At 45.1% G+C, this 23,368-nt stretch overlaps 1 protein-coding gene across 2 annotated transcripts; it reads right to left on the minus strand.

Annotated features, from left to right (window-relative positions):
* Nucleotides 1-9,515: 9,515 nt before the first annotated feature.
* Nucleotides 9,516-16,102, minus strand: LOC144113029 (hexosaminidase D-like). 2 transcript variants are annotated; one of them, XM_077645909.1, is made up of 2 exons: nt 15,864-16,102; nt 9,516-13,237 (listed from the first exon to the last, which is right to left on the minus strand). In XM_077645909.1, exon 2 carries the CDS (start codon nt 13,206-13,208, stop codon nt 11,556-11,558), a length of 1,653 nt encoding a protein of 550 aa, XP_077502035.1. In that variant the 5' UTR covers nt 13,209-13,237; nt 15,864-16,102; the 3' UTR covers nt 9,516-11,555. The 2 variants fall into 2 exon arrangements, with proteins under 2 accessions (XP_077502035.1, XP_077502036.1); XM_077645910.1 differs by lacking the exon at nt 15,864-16,102 and adding an exon at nt 15,552-15,680.
* Between the last annotated feature and the right edge of the window lie 7,266 nt (nt 16,103-23,368).

Raw genomic sequence — 23,368 nt, forward strand, 5'->3', positions numbered from 1 at the left:
GCAAGCTGAATTAGAAAAAAAATGAACAGCTTTACAGCCATATTGCACAGTACAATTAAGAAAACATTTCCAAAGTATCAAACTAATGTATGCTGTGAAAAGTCAAATGAGAAACCTCTTGCATGACTCGGTAGAAGCCAAGGCACAAGAAAAAAAAATTCCAGCTCCTGCAAGCACAGATGTGCATTGGTCAACATTCCACAAAAGCCACTACCTTTGATACACAGGTTATCCAGCACAGCACTACTAGAATTAGTTGCTCAAAACCTGGAACCACCTTTAAAGTCAAACCAAGGCATGAGACACGAGAACGAAGGGAAAACTTTTTGCCTTGAGTGTATGGCACAGAGTGTGTACATATTTTTTTGTTTTTGTTTTACCATGCCATGTTTAGCTAACCCACAAGTAAGCCTGCAAGAAAAAACTAGACTTCGGTGTCTAGCAAAATTTCAAATTTTTTATTTAGTGCACAGCACTTAATAAGTGTTCTCAGTTTCAGCCAAGCCTAATTTAGTTTAATGAGTGGTCAGGAAACCTACATTCAAAGAAAAGACCACGTGTAACTTGCAGCGGTTACAATCACATCGTTCTTTTAGCACTGAAAGATGAGTTCACTTGTAGTTGTCTTTTAATAGTTTTTGGCATGATGCTGTTTACAATGTAATGTCTGAGGGCATGGCTACTGAAAAATCAGAAGGCATGCACGTCAACCATTAAATTTGGTTTATGGGGGTTTAACGTTCCAAAGCGACTCTGGTTACGATGGACACCGTAGTGAAGGGCTCAGAAAATTTCAACCACCTGGGGTTCTTTAACGTGCACTGACATCGCACAGTACATGGCCTCTAGAATATCGCCTCCATCGAAATTCGACTGCCACGGCCGGGATCGAACCCAAGTCTTTTGGGTCAGCAGCCGAGCGCCATAACCACTGAGCTACTGTACTACGGTGGCTCACACCAATCATTAGGTATTCCTTGTTTTGCTACAACCACCTTGCAACAAGCAGTCCCAAATATTTACAGGATATCCAAAAGGAATACATATACTGTATGCCAAAACATAGTATTTACCAGACATGTGCAAGGTCGTAATTTATGCATGTTGAAAGCCGAGTTTAAGAGTATATCTTTGAGATGATTTTGCCGAGTGCCTTACTGAAGTACTCCGATACTAACTCTTGAAACACATCTTCACTATGTGCACTTTAGCAGGGTATTGTTGAACATGTGCATGTCCCATCTTCAGGATACTATAGAGAACAAACCTCTTGAAAGATTGCTTCCAGCTACTCATGTAAACAACAAATCAAGGAGTTTCCAACATCTTGAGACTCAATGTCTGTACACTTCATCTCCTATCACAGATGATCTAATGTTCCAAATACTGTCAAAAATACAGCTTACATATAACACAAAAAAAAATTCAGCTCTCTAAACTAAATGCTATGCAAGTCCTGTTGCATACATATATGTACACACTGTGACTCAGTGCTGCTTCCTTGTACTCATGGTTTATACTAGCTACAGCAAATAAACAAAACGGTTAGTAAAAAAGATGCTTAATGTATTCCACAGACAATCATGATGCACTGTTATAGAAAGCAAAAGCAGCTAACAGTACCACTGAACTACTATCCACTGCCAACAGCAGTCTTGGCTGGTGTAAGATAGATATTCACAGAGGGCGGCCCTAGTCCTGACATGCGCTCAACTTAGCTCATGGTTGCGATGATAAGTATACCACCGAAACCAAGAGGTTATCTTTATAGCAGCACGTTTTTTGTCTACTTGCAGTAATTGCTATTAGTGCTGAGTGAAAGCCGAGGTTGTACTTCACAAAAACAAAGGTCTTCATTACCAAACCTAGAATTGCAACACAGAAAAACACAGAAACAGCATAGGCACTCAATTTATTTTTCCATCAACGTGGCTGCACCGGATATCAACTGATTTACCCACCAACAAGCTTGTAGGAATTTGTTTCTTCAGCTTCACCATTTTTATAGAGCCCTTTTATAAGCATTTGCTTGCACATCATCACAATCAGAAAGCCAAAAAGAACTGTATTCAATAGTTTTAAATGTTCCATTTTATTTTTTACAAAAATTCCATTAAGTAATCACAAAGTCATCACATATGTGAACCTTGTCTGTTTAAGAGAGTGGTGTCCAACATGCTGCAATGGCCAACTACTGCAAAAATATCACCCCACCTCCCTTTGGCTACTACCATCTATCTTGATAGCTGAAGAACGCTACAGAGGTGAAAGTGGCTTCATAGGTTCCCCAAAACATCAATTTCATTACAGCCTCACTGTCAAAAGGACACGCTGATGTGACTCAGAGGCTTTGGTGTTCAGCTGCTGATCCCAAGTTCATGGGATCGAATCCCCCCGCTGCAGCCGCATTTTGGCGGAGGAGAAAAGCAAAAACGCCCATATGCTGTGCTATGTCGGTATGTTAAAGAACCCCAAGTGGTCTAAATTAATCTGGTGCTCTCCACTACGGTGTCCTTCATAGCCCATGTGTTGCTTCAGGACTTTAAAGCCCACAAATTAAAATTGAATTCACTGTCAAAAAGGCAGACCCGAGTCAGAGTGTGTGTACAGGAACATCAGCAATGCTACCCAATTATTCAATAAAAAGAGTATTTAAGATTGCTATAACTACATTATGAAGACTTTCTGGACGTTTTGCCCTTAACTGAGGTAAAATAGTGATGGCGATAGCTGCAGCAACTGCAGCCGGGATATGGTTTGTCCTTGGACTCAGCAACCGAACACTCTAACCACTCCACTGAAACACTTCAAGAAATAGCGACAACAGCAGCATAATTAAAAAGAACATCTTTAAGCTAGCATTCCTCAGAGTTTAATGTGTTCAATGTTGAGTGCCCTGCATGCCTTTACAACTGACAAAATTCACAAATAAAACTGCACATTAATTTACACCACCGGCACTAATGAAAACAATAGTGAAAGAAGGATGGTTCCCTGTAACAAGCAAAGTGAAAGCTTGCAAAAAGTGACAAGCAACTGTGCCAAACTTTGGTACCCCACATTTATTTACATATCATACCCAAGCTGCAAATTACCAATGGGAGGTCAGATAAATATATTAAAAAATTGCTGCAGCAACATCTAGAAAAGAATGCTTATCAGACATACTACTGGCTTTTGAAAAATTACTGTTTGGACATCAAGAACAAAACAAAAAAGTCTTCAGTCGCGACTATCAATGTACAAGAGTAGAAAGTGGTGACTTTAAGACGAGTATAAATATTCATACGATTTCTTGGAGCTAACAGCTGTTTAAAGCAGGTATAGAAAGTGAGAGTAATATGCTTATAATGCTACTGTGAGCTATATTTTATGAAGCATCAGCATATGGGTTTGCAGTGCACATACTGGTAAAAAAGGAAGCCAAGCAGTTAGGATCGCATCAATCATTAAACCGCAACACTCTCATATGGCAACTACATATGCAATAAACTATGATGTAGTGCAGTATTTCTAAATAATTATTTCCAGGAAGGCACTTGAGTAAATGGAGAAACCTGTGGCAGGTTTACAGAAAAGTGCTTAAAAGTAAGGAGAGATTGCAGCAAATAAAACCACAAACAAAAACAAAGACATTTGAACATCTGTTACATACATATGATGGCACCACCAAAAAAAAATCAGCTAAGGGCTTTTAAATGGTTCACTGGAAAAAATAATCTAGTTGAGCACTGTTGTCAAAGTCCCAGTTATAGCATTTTCCTTGAAATACTGCAGAAATAACATATGCTAGCATTTTCACTGGAAAATGTATTTTGATAAGCCCAGGAAGAAAAAAATCATTTTAAAAATACACTTCCAAGGTAAATATGGAAGACAACACATGTACACAGACAAAATATACCAGCCTAGAAAGCGTATGGCACAATCAGGCTAGCCAAGATTATTATGGACTACAATAATATTCTGAACTTTGGAGTCGTTTCGCTAAAAACAACCCTCTTACAAAGCTTAAAAAAAGAAAAAAATAATACTGAACATACTGATAACTACCTGTTAGCAATGGACAGCAAAGTGTTCTCAAGTGATTTAACAGACTATAGACATGTAATTTTAGTTGCGTGTTTTTTTCAAATGATGCGTTAGACATCACAATCATTGAGCGGTATCCACCTACAACCGCTCAATAATATATAACTAAATTTGTTCTCTCATGCTGTTTCAGTCTGTTTCATCAACCGAACAATGGCTATGATGTGTAGTTCACCTTTAGGTCATGCAGTCCGTTTCATCAACCGAACGATGGCTATGATGTGTAGTTGACCTTTAGGTCATGCGAGGCAGAAAAAAACCTGTGATATAAACGCTGATAAGTAGTTGTAATTCACTACAGCACTCAAGCCTGCTTCAATAGCTGGAATGACAACAAACGACATATCAGCAGCTATATTGCCATTTTTTTCGTGCCTCACATGACCTAAAGGTAAACTACATGTCACAGCCATCGTTCGTTTGATGAAACTAAAACTGAAAGAGTGTCAAGAAGAAATGCAATTTTTAACTATTTAGCGGTTGTAGGCAATGTGATCCAAGTATATTAATGTCCAACGCATCATTTGAAAGAAGAAAACACACAAGCAAAAATTTGGTGTCTATAGTCCTTTAAGATATTGATACCCACATGTATGTTCTTATGTATCTCATCAAGGAGCAATGTCAATACTCATGCTTCACTCCTACGGTGTTTCGTACTCTCACATGACATAACCTGCACAGATTACTGGCGCAGTATAGCCCATAATCACCGCTATTTCAATTCATTCCATCTGCTTCCATAGTGGTACCTCTAGTTCATCATTATCAGCCTGACTACACCCACTGCAAGGCAAAGGCCTCTCGCATGTCTCTCCAATTAACCCGGTCCTTTGCCAGCTCCTCCCACCCTATGCCTGCAAACTTCTTAATCTCATCTGCACACCTAACCTTCTGCCGCCCCCTGCTATGCTTGCCTTCTCTTGGAAGCCATTCCGTTACCCTTAAGGACCAGCGGTTGTCTTGCCTTTGCTTCACATGCCCAGCCCAAGCACATTTCTTCCTCTTAATTTTGACTAGGATGTCATAAACCCCTGTTTGTTCCCTCACCCAAACTGCCCGCTTCCGGTCTCTTTAACGTTTCACCTATAATTTTTCTTTCCATGGCTTGCTGCATTGTCCTTAACTTAAGCTGAACCCTTTTTGTTACCCTCCATGTTTCTGCCCCATAGGTGAGTACCAGCAAGATACAGCTGTTGTACACTTCTCTCTTCAGGGATATTGGTAAACTGCTATTCATGATCCGAGAGAACCTGCCATATGCGCTCCACCCCATTCTTATCCTTCTAGTTATCCGGATCAGCTGTCACTACCTGCACTAAGTATCCCTTTGCTACTTCCAGCACCTCGCTTCCAATTGTGAACTGCTGTTCCCTTGCTAGGCTGTTGAGCATTACTTTGGTTTTCTGCATGTTAATTTTTAGACCCACCGTTTTGCTCTGCCTGTCTAAATAATTGATCATGCTTTGCAATTCATCCCGTGAGTGACTTAGCAAGGCAATGTCATCAGAAAATCGCAGCATTTCTGTTGTGTATAACCATTATGACATGATTCAAATTCAAAAGTCAATTCAGCTATCTGGCAGCTATATTTTGCATTTTGCAAGGGAAGACCAGCCCATCATTTAAAGCGTAACCAAAAATTTTGCTTTTAAAACTAAAGATACCTAACAGTCAAATTTGGGACATTGCCAAGCATCTTTTCGGAGAGCATTTTATTAGCGAGATTGAAAGATAAGAGAAAAAGAAGCGGTGGTCTTTCCATTAGAATTTCAGAGGGCGTCGCTCATGAGCACCGGCCATGGTAATGCCTCTGCTAACATTTCATCTTGGAATTTCAAGTTAGCCAGGCATAGTATGCGAAACACAGCAGTCACAATTCAATGATGCAATCATGTCTAGGAAGCATTTGGTTACTGCACCCTTTAAGGTAGCTTATATTTGTAAAGCTACATTTTTTGAGTGCTAATAAATTAAGGAGCTAATGAAAGAGGAATCCAATGAAGGAGAAATGCAGTAGATATACAAAAATTTTCAAAGCATGCGCAAAACAACTTATTTTCAACTAGTCCTGTGTTTAACAATTATTTGCTATTCAGCAACCATTTTTGTTTCAGAACTGGAAACTCAGATAGTAATACATACTTTTTCAAAGTTATTATGCTCTAGCACTTCAGCAGCAAGAAAACGACCAGAAACATGCAACAACCAGGAATGCACATGTTGGCAGCTTTCTTCTGCATTCAGTTTGCTACTTCAAGGAGCCCTGCAACACAAATCAACCATGTGTTTTTTACCCTTGTGTGCGTCATCTGGCACACGGTTAGCAACGATCTTCAGCAGTGGATATGATGTGGCAACCAAACTAGGCGCTGCTTTGATTGGTTGGGCATTCAGCTTGAAGTTAATTTTTTTATTCTTAGGAAGTGAATCCGAAACATAATGTCTGTGAGTATTGTAAGCTTCTTGCACAGGAAACAAACTGAAATGAAGCACTTCAAGGGAATAAAAACTAACAAGAACAATGATAGCGGCATCATTTTCCCTTTTGCTTAAAACTACCATGGAGGCAAGCATTGCTGGTCAAATTAACAATACTGAGAAAGGCAGTGAAAAAAGAAAAACGGTCCATCGGCACCGTGGCCAAAAATGTGAAAAGAAAAGAATAGGCACTGGAAGGGGTACAGACAAGTGGCAGCTTCCTAGCCCCAACATCCAAAAGATTACCAAATGGCATTGGAGATTCCTGCCTTGATCCCACCCTTTAGACACATGCCTTGACAGTGACACATGTATGCGAAATGACACCATCAAAATGTGCTGCTGCGGGATGGCCTGGCAGGGCAACGATCGCATGCAACTTCTGCTGCTGGTTCTAATTCGTAGTGCCCAATCTTAGCTCTGGGTGAGTGAAATGTGCAAAAAAAAATGCAATTAAGTCTGCTTTTACAATCTTGAATTTTGTAAGTAGAATAACTTTCATTCGCAAGGCCTGCTTTCTGTAATCCTTTCTGCACTTGTCTCTGAAACGCATGAGGAATCCTTTGAACCAGAATAACCAACAATTTTAAAAATGTCATTTCAGTTCATTATCTAGAGAATGGGTATTATAAAGGAGCAACCTTCCTGAAATTGGACTAGCCTTTCTCTTCATGGGAAAACAAATGGACAGTTTAAATGCATCAGGCATTATCTGCAAAAGTATGAAGAAACAGATGAGATCAATGAAGACACAGCACTGAGCTTAAGTGCTTCCTGAAGTTTGCATGTACTACCAGCTCATCACTGAAATGCTGCAACTGGCCTGCAGAGTCTTACATAAATATGCATATTAAGTAGGTGGTTTATGGCTTTTGGAAGTTTAAACATCCCAAAGTGACTCAGGCTATGAGGGACGCCGTAGTGAAGGGTTCCAGAAATTTCGACCGCCTGGGGTTCTTTAATGTTCAGAAGAGCAAGGTTCCGGGCTAGTTGGTAATGCATTGTACTTAGAAACAGCGCGATGAAACGCGGACAACACGTGCGTGTCGTTTCTTCGTGTTGTCCGCGTTTCATCATGCTGTTTTTAAGTACAATTCTTTAATGTGCACCAACAATGCGCAGTACAAGAGCCTCTAGAATTTTGCCTCCATTGAAATGCGACCGCCGTGGCCGGGGTTGAACCCGCGTCTTTCGGGTCAGCAGTCGAGCGCCATAACCACTGAGTCACCGCGGCGGCTGTATATTAAGTAAAATCATATTCATAAGCACACTGTTTTGCAATATTGTCTCAACGAAATATTACCCCAAATCCGAAGATTTTTTATAAGCTACTCTGAAGAGCAAACCAGTAAAGCTTTTCGAAATTCCAAAATCAATTAAAATTACTGCCGAAAATGTACAAGTCCACATGGAAGTGACTTCAGAACTAGTGCACCATGGTCCCAACTTCAAAATCACCCAGTCAAGAAAACCTTTGGATCCAACAGGCCATTCCTGTTACTACCAGTTTGTTTCAATAGGAAATTTAAATAAATTCAAACTGAACAATCAAATTCATTTTAGGAATTGCAAGTGGATTCCTAGTTGGGCCTATGAAGTTGCAGTTGGGCTTTTCAATCAGGCTGCTGACTATGAACTACAGACCCCAGCTGGAGTGCCAGATTCCAATTGGGAACACCACTTTCTTGGTGTGAATATAGTTCATTTTTCAGACGCTCGTCCTGTCTGCATCTTTTCTTTGTCCTGTCTCCTGCGTAGTTTTATGTCTTCAGAATGTCTTACCAACTAGCCTCTCATCACACACTTCTAGAATGCCATTTGAACTTCCAAGGTCTTAAACGTCATGTTCTGATTAACTGCACTGGATCACATGAGCACCGGAAAGCACAGGAAAGCCTATCCAACCAAGCACTGGAAGCTAGGGTCGAAGGACAGAGCTCGTTCACAATTCAGTGGATGGTATTGCACGGTCATTTTATTTGGCGGAGCAATTTATCCAGTTAATTCTAATAATGAACAAGTCTCTGGATTGTTAAATAGTTTCACAGTGCCCAGCCCCTACAAATGCATATGAAAAAGCAAATGTAGTCAAAAAGACAAACAGAACTGAAATCGATAAGATGCCAGACAATTTCATTTTGCTTCAAGCTTGTCCTAATTAAGTAGGTATTAAGAAGCACAGTTTGTCATTTCTGACGGGGAGGGACTCGCAATTTCTCCCTCATGAGAGACGGCAAGTGCTACTCACAAGCTCACACTGATTACATTCCTGCCCTTTGTACATGCCATCCATTAACCAACAGTTAAGGTAGCCTGAGGCTGTAACAGTAATAATAAAATATTCTTTACCAAAGGCATAGTCAGAGCTACATTAATGAAACTTGGCACAAGTAATGCACAGTAGCTACAAAAAAGAAGTATGAAATATGAAAAAAAAGCCCACAAGTTAATCTCTTTTTTTGCACATCTGCCCCCCTTTTCTCAGAGACGGCTAGCAACACACCACTGAAATTAGCAGTGCGGAAAGGCACATTTATGTTATAGAACTGGAACTAGAATTATAAGCCTCAAGAAAAAATTAAATTTTCTATAATTTTTGCATTTTCATTGATTAAATTTGCTCTTCAAACTGCTAGTTACAATTCAAAGGCATTTTTTTTTACTCAGCAAGTAGGAACACGGTTGGTCCTCCAAGAACTAAACCTGAAATCAACTGCATGTACGCACTAACTTGATCCTTGCACGAACCTTTTCAGAATTTTTTTCAGCAAGCATCTTGTGCCGCAAATACTACACAGCGCAGTTGCTTGCACAATACATGGTCTACAAGTATGAAGGAGCTAAACAGAATGAGGAAAAGAAACCCACATAAAAAATGCCATAATGCAACTAAATAATGTAGCAACTTTAACATTAAATGTATCAAACCATACAATGAACTGCTAGCACTTGAAAGCTACTTTTAATTACAATGGCACATGAACAAGAAATATACCACATCACTGGCAACACCTACATGCTTTGTTTCTGCAGTTTATGTACTCGGTTACATATGTCAACTGCTTAATATTTTTTTACTCCAATCAGGCCCCCGTTTCCACCACCATGGTAAATTTTACCTAGTGCTCTTTGCCATGATGTAGCCTTTGCATTAAATGTACAAGTTGTGTAAGCCCACCTGTTACGGTCTCAGAAAGGGGCTTAAGTATTGGAAATAAATAAACGTAACAAGCATATCATATGATTATGATAGCATATCATTGCCAATGACAGCTCAGCAATCAGCTAATATAGCATATAGTACAATATATAGTACAACTTATGACTACATTTGATATACTTGCTTAGCTTATATGACACTTAAGTGACGAGCTCAACGCATTAACCAAAAGGAAGCACAGGTTAACCATACTGATTCAAGAAAAGGTTGCCATAAGATTTATTCTCTAATAAAATAATAGTAAAATAACGCCCCAAAAGTGGGCACTAAACACTGAAGAGCTGTGCATTCTCAAGCATATATTGTAAAGCAATATCATCAGATCTGGCAGTCTTGACGGCACATGTTGAGCAAAGTACAGTCACTGCGCTTGGGTGGATGCCAATGAGTAATTACTCCCTTATTGCAGATCTACTCCATCTTCAGATATTCCCCTACAACATTCGATCAACGCTGTTACCACTTCCGAGTTATTGATCAATTCGCTCTTGCCCTAGCATAACCTAGCCGTCCCGGTTAGTTCAGTTGGTCGAGCGACTGCTCTAGTGAGTGAAGCGGCGGCCCCGAGTTCGAACCCCGGACCAGGACGAATTTTTCTTTATGATTTTCTGTGGAATTTTCCGTGTATAGCTTTCCTCTGTAGCTGTTTGGTTGCACTTGGGTGGATGAAAATGAGTAATTACTCCCTTATTACAAATCTACTCTACCTTGGGGCATTCCCCTAAAACATTTTACCTACAGCCACTTGTAATTACTGCAATCATATTCCATGCAGTATGTGCAGTCCTATGGACTTTCTAGGTTGCTGCATATTCATCACCTTTGTCAGGAGCTACACTGGTTAACATGTTGAATGCCAGGCCACCTCTTGATGCACACAAACACCAATCAAAATACAATTTAAATAGTCACTGCCACAACTAAATTGGTAAATTGGCACAGAGAGGCTGTAAATTTGATTCCCACTAATAGTGTACCCTCAATTTTCAGCTAACTGTACTATTTTTTGTCCAAACGTATACAAATGCTCGATGTAAAGGGGACCTGGAACACTTTTTTGTACAACTAGGCATGTAGACCTGGGCATCAGTTGGGCACCTTGTGCATAATATCATGACTGTTTTTCTCAGCACTGAACAAGAATGTGGTAATTAAAAGTTGAATATCTAGGTTTTCCTGTTTCCATTCCCCTCTACATGTGCCTCTGGATCAGACCCCCACATTCCTGTCAGTGAAGTGGTGGAGGCATCCCATAGGAGTAGTCGCACATACAAGCTCGTGCAGCAGACATCTATTTCCTGCAGGGCGTGTGGGGATGGTTTCACTCCAAGAATTTTTGCTGAGTGACTTTACAGTAACAAGAACCTGTTGTGCAACTAAATGCATCCTCACAAGACTTCGCATACAATTATGCAGATTCTGCGCTGACAACTTGCAGACAGCTTAAATAATCCCATGGGGGACAGCCCATCCAAGTCAACTGTGTCATGCAGACTAAAAAGTGCACTTGGAAGGCTACCTCCACAAGAAACGAGGTGGTGCCAGATTCTGTACGCAATACGTCACCAGCAGTGCCCACCATGATGTACGCAGTCCCAACAGGCATGGTGAAAACCCAACCCACTGACCGTGCTTAGTAACCATACCCATAGGGGTGATTAAACACCCTTTTAAGGTATTACAATATGTCTGCGCTTTTCCCTGCAACTAATGCTACCTTGGAAATCATTGGTTCATCGCATGAATCTTTTCCACACCAGGCTCATGTAGCACGTTCCAGCGGTCTTCTTGGCCAATTACTGTAGTTAAGCAGACGCTGGACCTGCTGCTCAAGAAGAGTGAGCTCAGCATGCAGTGGATCAAGGAATGTTCCTATCCATTCTATCACAGTAGGCACATCATACAACTGATTCAAAGCATCACCCAGGTACTTATGCAGGTGATTTGATGTGCTTAGGAGCTCAGTCAGATTCTTAGTTGCTTCAACAATATGATCAGGACTGACAAAAGATAGTCGGACCTGATAGCTATCGAGCCAGCCAACATAATGACTGTTTTTTTCCATAACTTTCTTTTGATTGTATAAAGTTACCAGTTGCTGAACTCCTGTGAGTACCTTCGCACCCGGAAACTGACAGAAGAGCAAGCTGCTGCCTGCATCATCAAACAATGGCAACTGCCTGTTGCACTGTAAAAGTTCCTTAATTTGGGACAGCTGTGGCTCATCCAAGCATCCGTGCTGCAGGTAGACCAAGTTGGCAGCTAAAGACGGCAAACTTGCTGGCAGCAGCTCGCAGAGGGTAGCAAAGTGGTCATACCGCTGCCACCCAGTCAGGGTGATACCACGTATATTGAGCAGCTCCCTGTGGTTGTTCAGAGTTTCCAGCCATGAGTGGTGGTTCCTTAAATGGTACTTGGTGTCTGGTAGCAGCTGCTTTGGGCCTGTGGCCCCTTTGAAGGCACTAGCTATCCATAGCCCTTGGAAGCGGGCATATTTGAGCCAGTGCTGATCCTCCAGATGCTTGCTGATATTTGGGGTATACTGCCAAACCATGAGGTCCACAGGGTGAGTGGCACCCCACCGCTGCACCTCATCAGCCTCTATGCCCCGTAGCATGTCATCCCACATGATGGGCCGAACCCCATACTGAGCAACATGGGCTGCGACTTTCTCTACATGGTCCAAAAAAAGCTTATCCTTCGTGATGTTCGCTGCACCCAAACGCCTTTCACAACGAGCACACTGTCCTAAAGAGTAAACCTCATCACAACCAATGTGCACATACTGTGCGCTAGGGTGCAGGTGAAGCACCTGGTCCAGCATAGCTTTGACCAGGGAAAGGGAGGCATTCAATGTGGGACACAGTGCCTGTGGGCTGTGGCTCAACTCTCGAAGGTCTGCAAATTCAGGCAACTTTAACGCAAACTCGAGGTGGCCAAACGTTTGTACCAGAGGAATCACCTGCAACTGGTTGGAACGAGCAGTAGCCAAAATGTGGGCTATTTCAGCTTCCTTGTAGGCATTACTGGCTGCCAGAGGGCTAAGCACACCAGTATAAGGAAACATATCCTCATACTCCATCAGAAGTCCAGTGGCTCCAAGTTTGCGCAGCAATGGAAACACCGCATCGTAGTACTCAAGTTTTGGAGGTGCACCTTTCAGGTCAAAATGCACAATGCGCTCATCAAACTGGACGGGCGGCACTCTTAGGCTCTGTTGAAAGCTGGCATGAGGTGCAGATGCCGTGGATGGTGGATCAGTAAGCACATCAGCCACCCACTGCACTGTTTCAACAGGTGTCCTCTCAACAGTCCTGGTGCTTTGCCAGTAAAGTATAACAAATGCTATCACGACGACAGCAGCAATTAGCTTCAAAAGACGAATCTTCATCGGAGCCATGGCACGAGGCGACATTCCGGCTCACAGAGCACTCATATGGTACCCTGCAAAAAACAAAAACATCATGCCATTCAATTTGCTTGAAAGTGAATAAAACTGGGGAGGAGTTACACTAAGTGTTCACATGAACATTTCCTTAATACAAGACCATACTTGAAGAAGCAGCAACCATTCATAGCAAGTCAAAGGTAGTGCTTTTCTCTACCGTTCTTTCTATTCATTACCATGAGTTGCACCTACACAAAATGTTCATTTCATGCAAGAACAGTTCAAACATCAACTTATAGATTCTCACCAGTTTAACCTGTCATTGCTTAATATTCTTCTTTTCTGACAAGCTCAAGGCATGGTATGTCCAAGCCACCACTAAATACTAACACATATGCAAAAGGTAACTATCTCATATTGTAGTTCAAAAGAAATGGCCTACATTTACATCAAAAGTGACTCATTTCATTCATAGCTCTCACAGTACTCATATGCTGTAAGACGACACTTGAAAATACTGCATGATGGCTTTTTTCAAGAAATTTTTTTCCTGTAACAAGGCTTTATTTACTTTTTCCCTCTACCTTGAATACATATATGTACACATTTTCCGGAAGGCAAGTTCTGGGCAAAAATGCGGCTGCCGTGGCGGCTCACAAGCTTTATCATTCAGCTGCAGATCCCAAGGTTGTAGGTTCGACCCTAGCCGAAGGCTGCCATATAGTCGAGCCCACTTTTACTGGCTGCAGCTATAACAAACGCTCACTTATTACGAATGTGTGTGCTGCTACTGTAAAAACATGCATTAGACCAATGAAAATTCGTCTCATACAATGAACAACTGTGGCCGCACAACTCGGTTATAGCGAACGAGGACACGCCGTACTTGAAGTTAAAAAACTCGCTCTTGCGGCAAGCACAGAGACCAAAGAGCATCTCTTACCCCCGGCGACACTAAAGGTAAGAAAATAAAAAGCCAGCATTGATAATGTAGGCCACTGCCGGCTAAGCACGCGCCAATCATTGCACACGCCAAGCATAAGGTCAATCATGGCTTGCGTGCGCCCCAGCTGGGCTAAGCATCCAAAGTGGAAGCTGAAGCTACTGCGCATGGTCGTGGAAGAAGTAATGACAGTGATTTGAGAAGTGTGAATGCCTAGGTGGCCACGCCATGATATGCGTTTCGTGCCCAGTTGGCTCCAACTTTCTGTCCTGCAACACCACGCGCAGGTAGCGCCAGATAGCATACAGTGCACCTGATACATTCTGTGCACACGTGTGCTGCCCAACTTTCATCGCTGCATGGACCCAGGAACAATAGCTGATGCCGTCAAAAACACACGTGATCAGATGCAGGTAGATTTGTGGCAAAGCGTCGCTGATGCAAAGCTGGCTAGCTGCTGACTCGGAAAATTACATTCGTGTAGACTACATCGCTAAGCCATGCTCTGATAGAGCTGTTGTACGCAAAGTACGAGCACTCCCCTACCAGTAGAAATCTGATTAGGGTAGTGGCCAACCTACCACCAGAGGCCTTGCACGCTTCAATCACAATTAGTAAACTACCATCCTTAAAGTAGAGGGTCTAAGCGAAGAGAACATGACCGCCCTGGAGAGCCTGGAAAGTGCTGCGACAGGGTCTGCTCTAAAGAAATAGATGTGAATGACACAGTTTTTACAAAAATAACGCTACTTCTGGTGGACTTGGTTATTCTGGCTCTCATATGGGGAGTCCACTTACAACAAACATCGGATACAAAGAACGCATTCCATATGAACATCAGATTCGTTATAAGTGGGCTCCACTGTATTTTAATATACAAAAACACCCGTGTGCTGTGCGATATAAGTGCATGTTCAAGAACCCCGCTGCAGAGCAAAATTAATCCGGAGCCCCATACCAAGTTGCACCTACACAAAATAGTGCCGCTATGGGAAGGCATGGGGTGACGGGCCACTCATATGCGGCCCCCTCACTGGTTAGGTCTCGTAAAATTTTTTGGAAAAGCTCATGCCTCTGAATTTTGTGCACCTGATTTATTTTACCTTTACGCAGTTCAATGCCAAAGAGGCATTATGCAATCCCAAAATTACCCCCCACTCACTATTCTCCGCGTCATCCTGGCGCCTTCCCTGACACAAAATGCTGATCTCATGCGAGAGCAGTTAAAACACAAACTTTCATCATCCCTTTCACAGATGCTCAGCAGTTGAACATGGCAATGTTTGCACATTCTTTTCTGACAAGCTCTAACATAGCCCATGTGTCGCTTTGGGACGCTAAACAACACCGTTCACAATTCACATAAAAATGCGCATATGCATGCACAGCTACTTGATTTCCGTCAACACAAATGCATGCATACGTACTCGTGGAGTTCACTTCGGTTGCAGACGTAGCTACATGCGCTGGATACGCGCATGCGCGCAGGATACGAGACGCGTGGGCACAGGTGCGTCTAGCGCTGAGCACGGCCGCACGACCATGTGATGCGTATACGTGGTACGCGCGTATGTACTTACATACAGTGCGCGCAAGCACAGATGTATACATACTCGCTGAAAGTAACCACACATCGCGATAGCGCAAGGAGATTAACGTGGACCACCAACTCCAGTTTACCGCACAATGGAACAACTAAAACATGATATTCACTATTGTTGAAAGAAAAGCATACGCACAACTTCACTGCGATGACTCCAAACGTAGCTGTTGAAGCAAATCGCGCACACTACCGGCACGCATCGAAAACATCGGCATACAAGACATCCAGCGCAAGACGGTTCGCATGACCAGCTAGGCGCCTATACATCGTTGAACAGTTTCAGGACAAGGCTCTGTGGAACGTCCACGCTTTCGTTTTTTAGGAAGAGCACACTTCCCGACCAGTTTACTTGCGATGCTAGCCAAGACTAGTGAGGCTATGGTAGAACACTAGCGACCACACCAAGGTTGACCACATTTTCGACGCTCGTCTTTTCAGCTCTCACCGACAGGGCAGACAAGGCGCTAAGGCTGCCAATGATGGTGATGACCACTGCGAAGGACAAACCCGGAAAAATCGGCGGAAGGTGTGACGTGTGTGTTACCGTTTGCTGCGATCGGCTGTGTTTGCGCAGCGCGCGGTAAATTGTTTCTTTATGAGGCGTGCAACCCCTTGCATCCGACGGTAAGTGTACTGCACCGCCATGCAGACTCGTTCACCATAGAAACATGCGGCTTTCGCTGTCTTTCCGCGCTTCTCTGTGTAATAAGATCGCCAATTATTAAGCATACCAGTAGTATATATAGTTGCCTTTATTTAAAATACATGGCAAGACGTTAGTTTTAAATTTACTAATCGAAAAACTTCTGGACAAATGAAAACGAACCCGGCCAGCTCGATAAGGGCACGCAGCTCATGCACCCAGTAGTCAGAAGTTATCTAGCCACAGCGCCGGGGAAGTAGTAGTAGTAGTAGTGGTTTATTTAAAATAACATAAAAGGAAGGTAAAAGATTTTTGCTAGCCCCGGCATCTGCCATCACGTGCGGCGGCACCTGAGCTGCGGCAGCGGAAAGAAAGGATAGCAGGCAGGTGGGAGAAATGAAATAAAAGAGGTGAGGGGACAGAAGAAAGACATGGGGGGAGGTAAATAGTACACTACATAAAATAGATATACACTGCATAAAAACATTAAAAGTGAACACTATGAATGCAAAATAAATATACTATATACATTATTTACACAAACAGTCAAAAAGTCAGTTGTCTTCGCGGCGCGCGTGTGCTGATGACGGGAAACTCGGCAGTCAATGGTCACACGCGCGCCGCACTTTGCACACAACAGCTGGTGTGGAGCGCCCAGCTGTTAGAGCGTCCGAGGTAGGCCGGGGAAAATGAAAATTGGTTTTTGGTGAAAGGAAATGGCTCAGTATCCCTCTCACATATCGGCTGACAGCTGAACCGTGCCGCAAGGGAAGTGATAAAGGAGGGAGTGAGAGAAGAAAGGAAGAAAAAGGTGCCGAAGTGAAGGGCGGAGGTAATCGTGTTTACTAAACTCCCTTTCTTGGTCCTTTTTGGTGCCTATCCTACCATGCACCCGCCAGGTCAGAACTGATTTGGTGTGTCCTGGCCTGAATGTTGCATTAGTTCAAACAAGAAATATAACGACGCTGGTCCATTTCGGTGCAGGACTTCTGTCGCGTTGATGTTGCCTTCCATTGTTGAAGCAGATCGAGACTTCGTTACGGATACGGCGTCGGCGTTGTGCAACCACGTATTACACGCAAGCAAGCAAGCACGCACGCACACGCACGCACACACACACACACAGCAGCCTCTTGGTGGTCGTAGTAGTAGTATTAGACCTTTACTCGGCCATAATTGACAAGCCGAGCATGTCGACCATATTTAGAAACTATGATGTCGACCTCCTGCGACCAGACGTCGCTGTTCGACTGCTGAATAGCCGGGCAGTAGAACAGGCAATGACCTGCATAGATAGAGGGGCAGTTGAGGCAGGAAGGGTCATATCGATAGCGATATAGATCCAAGTGACGCAGAATGTTGCCTCAATAACGTTGTCTGTATGTAACAACTGGTATTCAAAGTTGAGCGACAAAATGTGTTGTTATACTGTATGCAACGTTACCATGTGGTACGCTATCATTTAGACCAAAATAACGTTTACGGACATACATAGAAACTACATTGGGTACAAACACATCAGCAATTCGTTTGTGAAGAGAACTGTGTAGCATAATACTGACAAGACTAATAAATCACTGGTGATGTAGTTTATTCAATCATGCTGTTTCTCTTTACCTCAGTGAATGCAATATAATTGGATGGTGATGAATTAACATTTATGGGGCCCGAAATAAATTGGTGGTGCACGCAGGCACCAGACGGTGCGGTCCCCTGGTTACGGGACCTGTATGTTCCCAGCAGCTCTTGGCCCCTGTCCGACAGTGCAAGCTGAATCAGTAGGGCTGGGCTGGATAATAATTTAAGGTCTCCCATCGTTCAAGGGGTTGAGAATTGGGGGTGTTGGCGGGAAAGGGAGGAGGGGGTTCTTGAGCTATGTGCACTCTGCCAAGACGTGCGGTAGGGTGCCCTTTTCTCTTTTGCAAAAAAGAACAGAACACATTGTGTTCCGCAGGGTACATGCGGTTCATCAGTACGGGATGCGCAAGCGATCCCGCCTTCGCTCGATGCAGGATCGTCTGTTGTTACCTGGTGAGTTTGGGGTGCGGTTCTGTCAGTGTGGACCTTTCCTCTCGGTACATCCGGGTTATGTCCCGAAAACTAGTTACCGCGTGCGGTAGCTCTTCCGGCTCGTGCTCGGCCCGGATTGACATTTCTCGGGCATGGCAGTCGGCGATGATGTTGCTGCTACCTGCGAGTGAGCCGGACCAAAATGAGCTCTATGGCTCTTCTCGGAGGCTTGCACTTGGATAGAATGGCTCGGAGCGCGGAGGATATTACCCTCCTGCGGAATCTTCCGTAGGCTGTCATTGAGTAGGTGACCACATGCACGATGTCCACGCTCTGCTGCGCGAGTGCGAAGGCCACGGCCGCTTCTTCGGCAACTGCGCGGTCTGTTGTCTCCAGGGACGCACTGACGATCAGCCTGTCTTTTGTCGTGGTTAACCACCACCGCTGCACGGTCACTGTGTTTTCGGAGCGAGGCGTCCGCGCACAGGACCCTTCGGTTCTCTTCCAGCTTCCGGGCTATGGCTGTGGCTCGCGCGGTGCGCCTCTCGTCGTCCTTGCCCGGCGTCATGTTCCGGAGAAGGGGTTTGGCCGGAATGGTCGTCTTCCGGAAGGGCCGCCTTGATGGATACTGGCTCTATCTGCTATCCTATCTTGCGTAGGACGGCTCGTCCATGTTCCGTGTGACTGAGACGGATTCTCTGATTAGAGAGGTGGGCTTCGATGAGCTCCTCCACCATGTTGTGGGCGCCCGTGTCTAGCAGTCTTTGCGTGGTCTAGTATATGGGCATGCCCAGTGCTTGCTTCGTTGCCTTACGAAGCATCGTGTTTAGGGTGTCCCAATTCGCCTTCGCCAGCCGGAGACACGGGGCGGAGTATGTAACCCGCGACTCGACGAACGTGCGTAACAGGCGCATGGAATTGTCCTCTTTAAGGCCTCGGTTTCTGTTACCCTCCGAATCAGACTAAGTATCTGTTCGGCTGTAGTCTTGATCTTTGTGACGGCGGCGTGTGCCTTCCCGTCGCTCTGAAGCAGTAGGCCGAGAATCCTAATCTGCTGTGTTGGCTTGATGGCCGTTCCGTCGATGGTAATGATCACGTTCGGCGGCAGCTCCTTCTTGGATTTTCCCGGTTGGATCATGAGCAGCTCTGATTTCTGGGGAGCGCAGCTCAGTCCGCTCGACTTTGCGTACTTGTGCACGGTCGTTGCCGCCCGCTGCAAGGCTTCCTCCGTCCATGCATCGGACCCGTCTCGAGCCGTCCACACCGCAATATCATCGGCGTAGAACGCGCGGTCCACGCCTTCGATTTGTTTGAGTAGATCGGGCAGGGGCAGGAGGGCTAGATTGAAGAGCAGGGGCGACAAGGCCGATCCCTGAGGGGCGCCCCTATCGCCGAGCTCGACCAGGTCCGACTTTTGCTCCCCTATCCTGATGGCCGCCGTTCGGTTTGACAGAAAATCTTTTATGTATAGCCGAATGTGTTTCGGCCACACCTGGTCTTGTTCAGACTCTGCAACACGTTCGCGTGGGACATGTCAAACGCTCCCTTCAGGTCGAGGGCGAGTATCCCGCGCGGCGCGTGCCTCGTTGCCGACTTGACGACCAGTTCATGGAGTAGGATCATCACGTCTTAGGTGCAGAGATGTTGCCTGAAGCCGTACATCGTCTCCGGCATCTGATCCGTTTCTTCGAGGTGGTCCTGCAGCCGGCGAAGGACCATGCGCTCCATCACCTTCCCCACGCAGGACGTGAGGGAGATGGGCCGCATGTTGTCTATCGTGAGGGCCTTTCCGGGCTTTGAAATGAAGCGGACCTCGGCGTCCTTCCATTCCTTCGGCAACTGCCAGCTCTCCAAGGCTTCGTTGATGTGCTGTAGGAGGCCGCGGGCCGCTGTACCGCTCATGTTACCGAGTAGTATATAAGTTATGGCGTCCCTGCCGGGTGCTCTTCTCTTGTTACTTTCATCTATCTCTGTACACAGTTCCGTCATGGTAAACGGCAGATCCAGCTTTTCGTTGTCGGGTCCTTCGTACCTCTCGGGCACCGGGTAATGGCCCTTCTCTGTCTTTAGGTACTTCAGCAAAAAAATAAAAATTTAGGTACTTCGCTTTCAGGTCTTCCAGGGGCCTGCGGCCGTCTCCCTTCTACGTGTTCAATACTTTGGTGAGGTTGCGATTGGTCGTAGTTTTGCTGCTCAGCGGGTCGATCAGATGCCTCAAGAGACACCACATCTTCCACATCGAGAGCTTGCCCTGCAGGCCGTCGCAGGTCTTCAGTCAATTTTCCCTACATAGTTTGGCCGCATACTCAGGGATCTCTTTGTTCAAGATTACTATACGCTTGGCCAGATTTCTGTTGTGTCTCTGACGTTGCCACCGCTGCGTTAACGAGTGCCGGGCCGCCCACATGTGGGTCAGTCTGGCCTCCACGTATGGTGTCTGCGACGTCGTTGCGATTTCTTGGGTAAATTTTTGGAGGGCCTTCTTCTGGTCCCTCGCCCATTCGGTGTAGGTCTGCTGTGTTTCACTTTGTCCTGATTCTTCCTCGGACGTTTCTTCTTGTTCTTGGGTGAACCTTCTCATCTTGTCCCAATCCGTGATCCGCGCCATCCCCAGCATAGCCAGATATCGGGAGCCTTGAATCGTGATGCCGATCACGCTCTGGTCGGACCCCAGGTCCCCTTCGCTTCTCCAGGAGACGTCTAGCGTGCCCGATAACCACGACAGATCAGGCGTGGTGTAGACCCCTCGCGGCACTGTTACCACTTCTAGTGGTCACGTCCGGCTCGTTCAGGAAGGCCATCTCGTGATCCTCCATTGCTTTGGCCAGTGCTTTCCCTCTCCTGGACTGTAGCTTATAGCCCCATGTTGTGTGAGTGGAATTAAAGTCGCCGTGGATCAGGAGCGGCCTTGTCCCCGCCAACCCTTTCGCCAGGCTCATGATGCGGTCAAATTCGTACTGCCGTTGTGACGGCCGGCAGTACGCGCTCATTGCAAATAAATTGCCCGAGCTGCCAATTTTTCTCGCATGAATTTCTACCAGCGTGTGCTCGCATCCGCCCTGCGCCGTAACATGTTGAGTTGCCGCCACCTTGCTGCGGACGAGCACCGCCGTTCCGTTCTCCGTGGGGTCCGTGTAAGTGACGTACCTCGAGAGTCTTGGTTTCTCGTTTGTTTCCTGTAGAACGACTACATCGGGCTTGTTTTCTTGCCCGTCAATGTGTAACACTAGTTCCGCTTCTTTGTTGAGAATCCCGTGGCACTTCCATTGGTAAATTACGGTGGTGTCCCCCCCCCCCCCCCCGGCTTTTTTCTTGCGCTTCTTACTTGGCTTCTGCATCATCCTTTCCGGACGCCTTGAGTCGATTGCGCCTTTTCGCGATCGCGTCTTCGATTTTTTTCGGCCCGCTCCTTTTTCAGGGACGCGAAGCGGTTCCTCACCGACGTTGAGGATACTTTTGGCGCTAGGCGCTTGTGCCTCACCGATGGCGTGTGAGGCTAGAGCGACATATGAATAGAGCTCTGAAAGGCGCCTTCTTGATAACTGGCATCTGTGTTTGCACCGAATGCAATTCGATAACGATCGCACAGAGATTTCAGAACGTACTAAAATGGCTTTTTAATAGTCTAAGCAACATGATCGTGCTTACATTGTATTTCTAATTTTGTCATAACAAGTTAAAAAATGCAAAACTTAATTCCCTTTAACTGGAGAGCTCACTGGCACTAAAACGAGGGCCCCGTGCGGGGGATATAAGCTTGCTGAAAATTACTAGCACGTATATGTGCACAGCACGCGTTTTCTATTTGGTATACTGTTTCTGGGGAGTAGTGTTTCGTGCATGACTGATCGGTTGACTTTGCTGCTGCGGAAATGCTTGCTGTGTCAATTACGTTCGTTAGTGCACTGTCCAAAAATTATCTGTGGTTCAACTACTGCTGAACATATATAGAGAGCGAAAGCTGTGGTGCATCGGGTAAGTAGACACGGCTTGGCCTCTAACGTTGAGTGCGTACCGCACACTGGAAGGGCAGCGCCCCCCCCCCCCCCCCCCCCGCTAGGTGGCGGTTGAATTAATGGTTGATCGCGAGAGGTTGGTCACCCAATGAACGCTGCGGCTTATTGCTGCAGTGGCGCGTGTCTGCCGCAACGTTGTCAGCGCTAACGCATGCAGCCCACATCTCTCTTTCCCCACCGCCACGTACCTCAAAGCGCGATTGAGGCGTCCACTGCCCTAGGGAGCCAGTTATGCGCTTACCTTACCTCAAAATAATTGGAGTCTAGAGCGTTGTCAACGCTAACGCCAATGAACGCAAGAAACGCCGACGGTATATAGCTTCGGCGCCGCATTTCTGCTACAACGTTGTGAATGCCAGCGCATGCAGCGCACATCTGTCACTACCGCCACAAAGCTTAGAGCGCGACTGAGGTGTTCATCATCCCAGGGGGCCAGTTATGAGCCTTTCCCTTGCTATCGAGGAAAATTGAAGATTGGTTTCTAAAGTGGGTTTTGAAGAAAGGAAATGGCGCAGTAACTGTTTTGACATATATCGGTGGACACCCAAACCGGTTTTGAGGAAAGGAAATGGTGCATTAAATGTCTCACGTATATCGGTGGACACCCGAACAGCGCTGTAAGGGATTTGACCTCTGGCTCACTTGAAGGTGAAAACCGCAAGCACCGCGAAATCCTTACGAAATAGCGTAAAGTGAATATTTCGCTTCAAAAAATCAACAGCTTGCAATCAGCTGCTTTGAGTTTCTTCGCGTTTCACCTTTGTAGACGGTCACTATATTTTTTTTTCCACATACGATGTGCGCGTGTTTTGATCAACTGCAGAAATTAAGCGGCAACGTTATTTTCTGCACTTCTTATCAATGCAACGTCAGCATAAAGTCATATCAATGTTACCCAAAGATTATATTAACGTTTGTTTGTAACGTTACCTGGTCATCAAACATAGTGAAATTAGCAACAATCAGGCAGTG

The sequence above is a fragment of the Amblyomma americanum genome, chromosome 1 (assembly GCF_052857255.1).
Source record: "Amblyomma americanum isolate KBUSLIRL-KWMA chromosome 1, ASM5285725v1, whole genome shotgun sequence".
In the NCBI taxonomy this organism is placed as follows: Eukaryota; Metazoa; Arthropoda; class Arachnida; order Ixodida; family Ixodidae; genus Amblyomma; species Amblyomma americanum.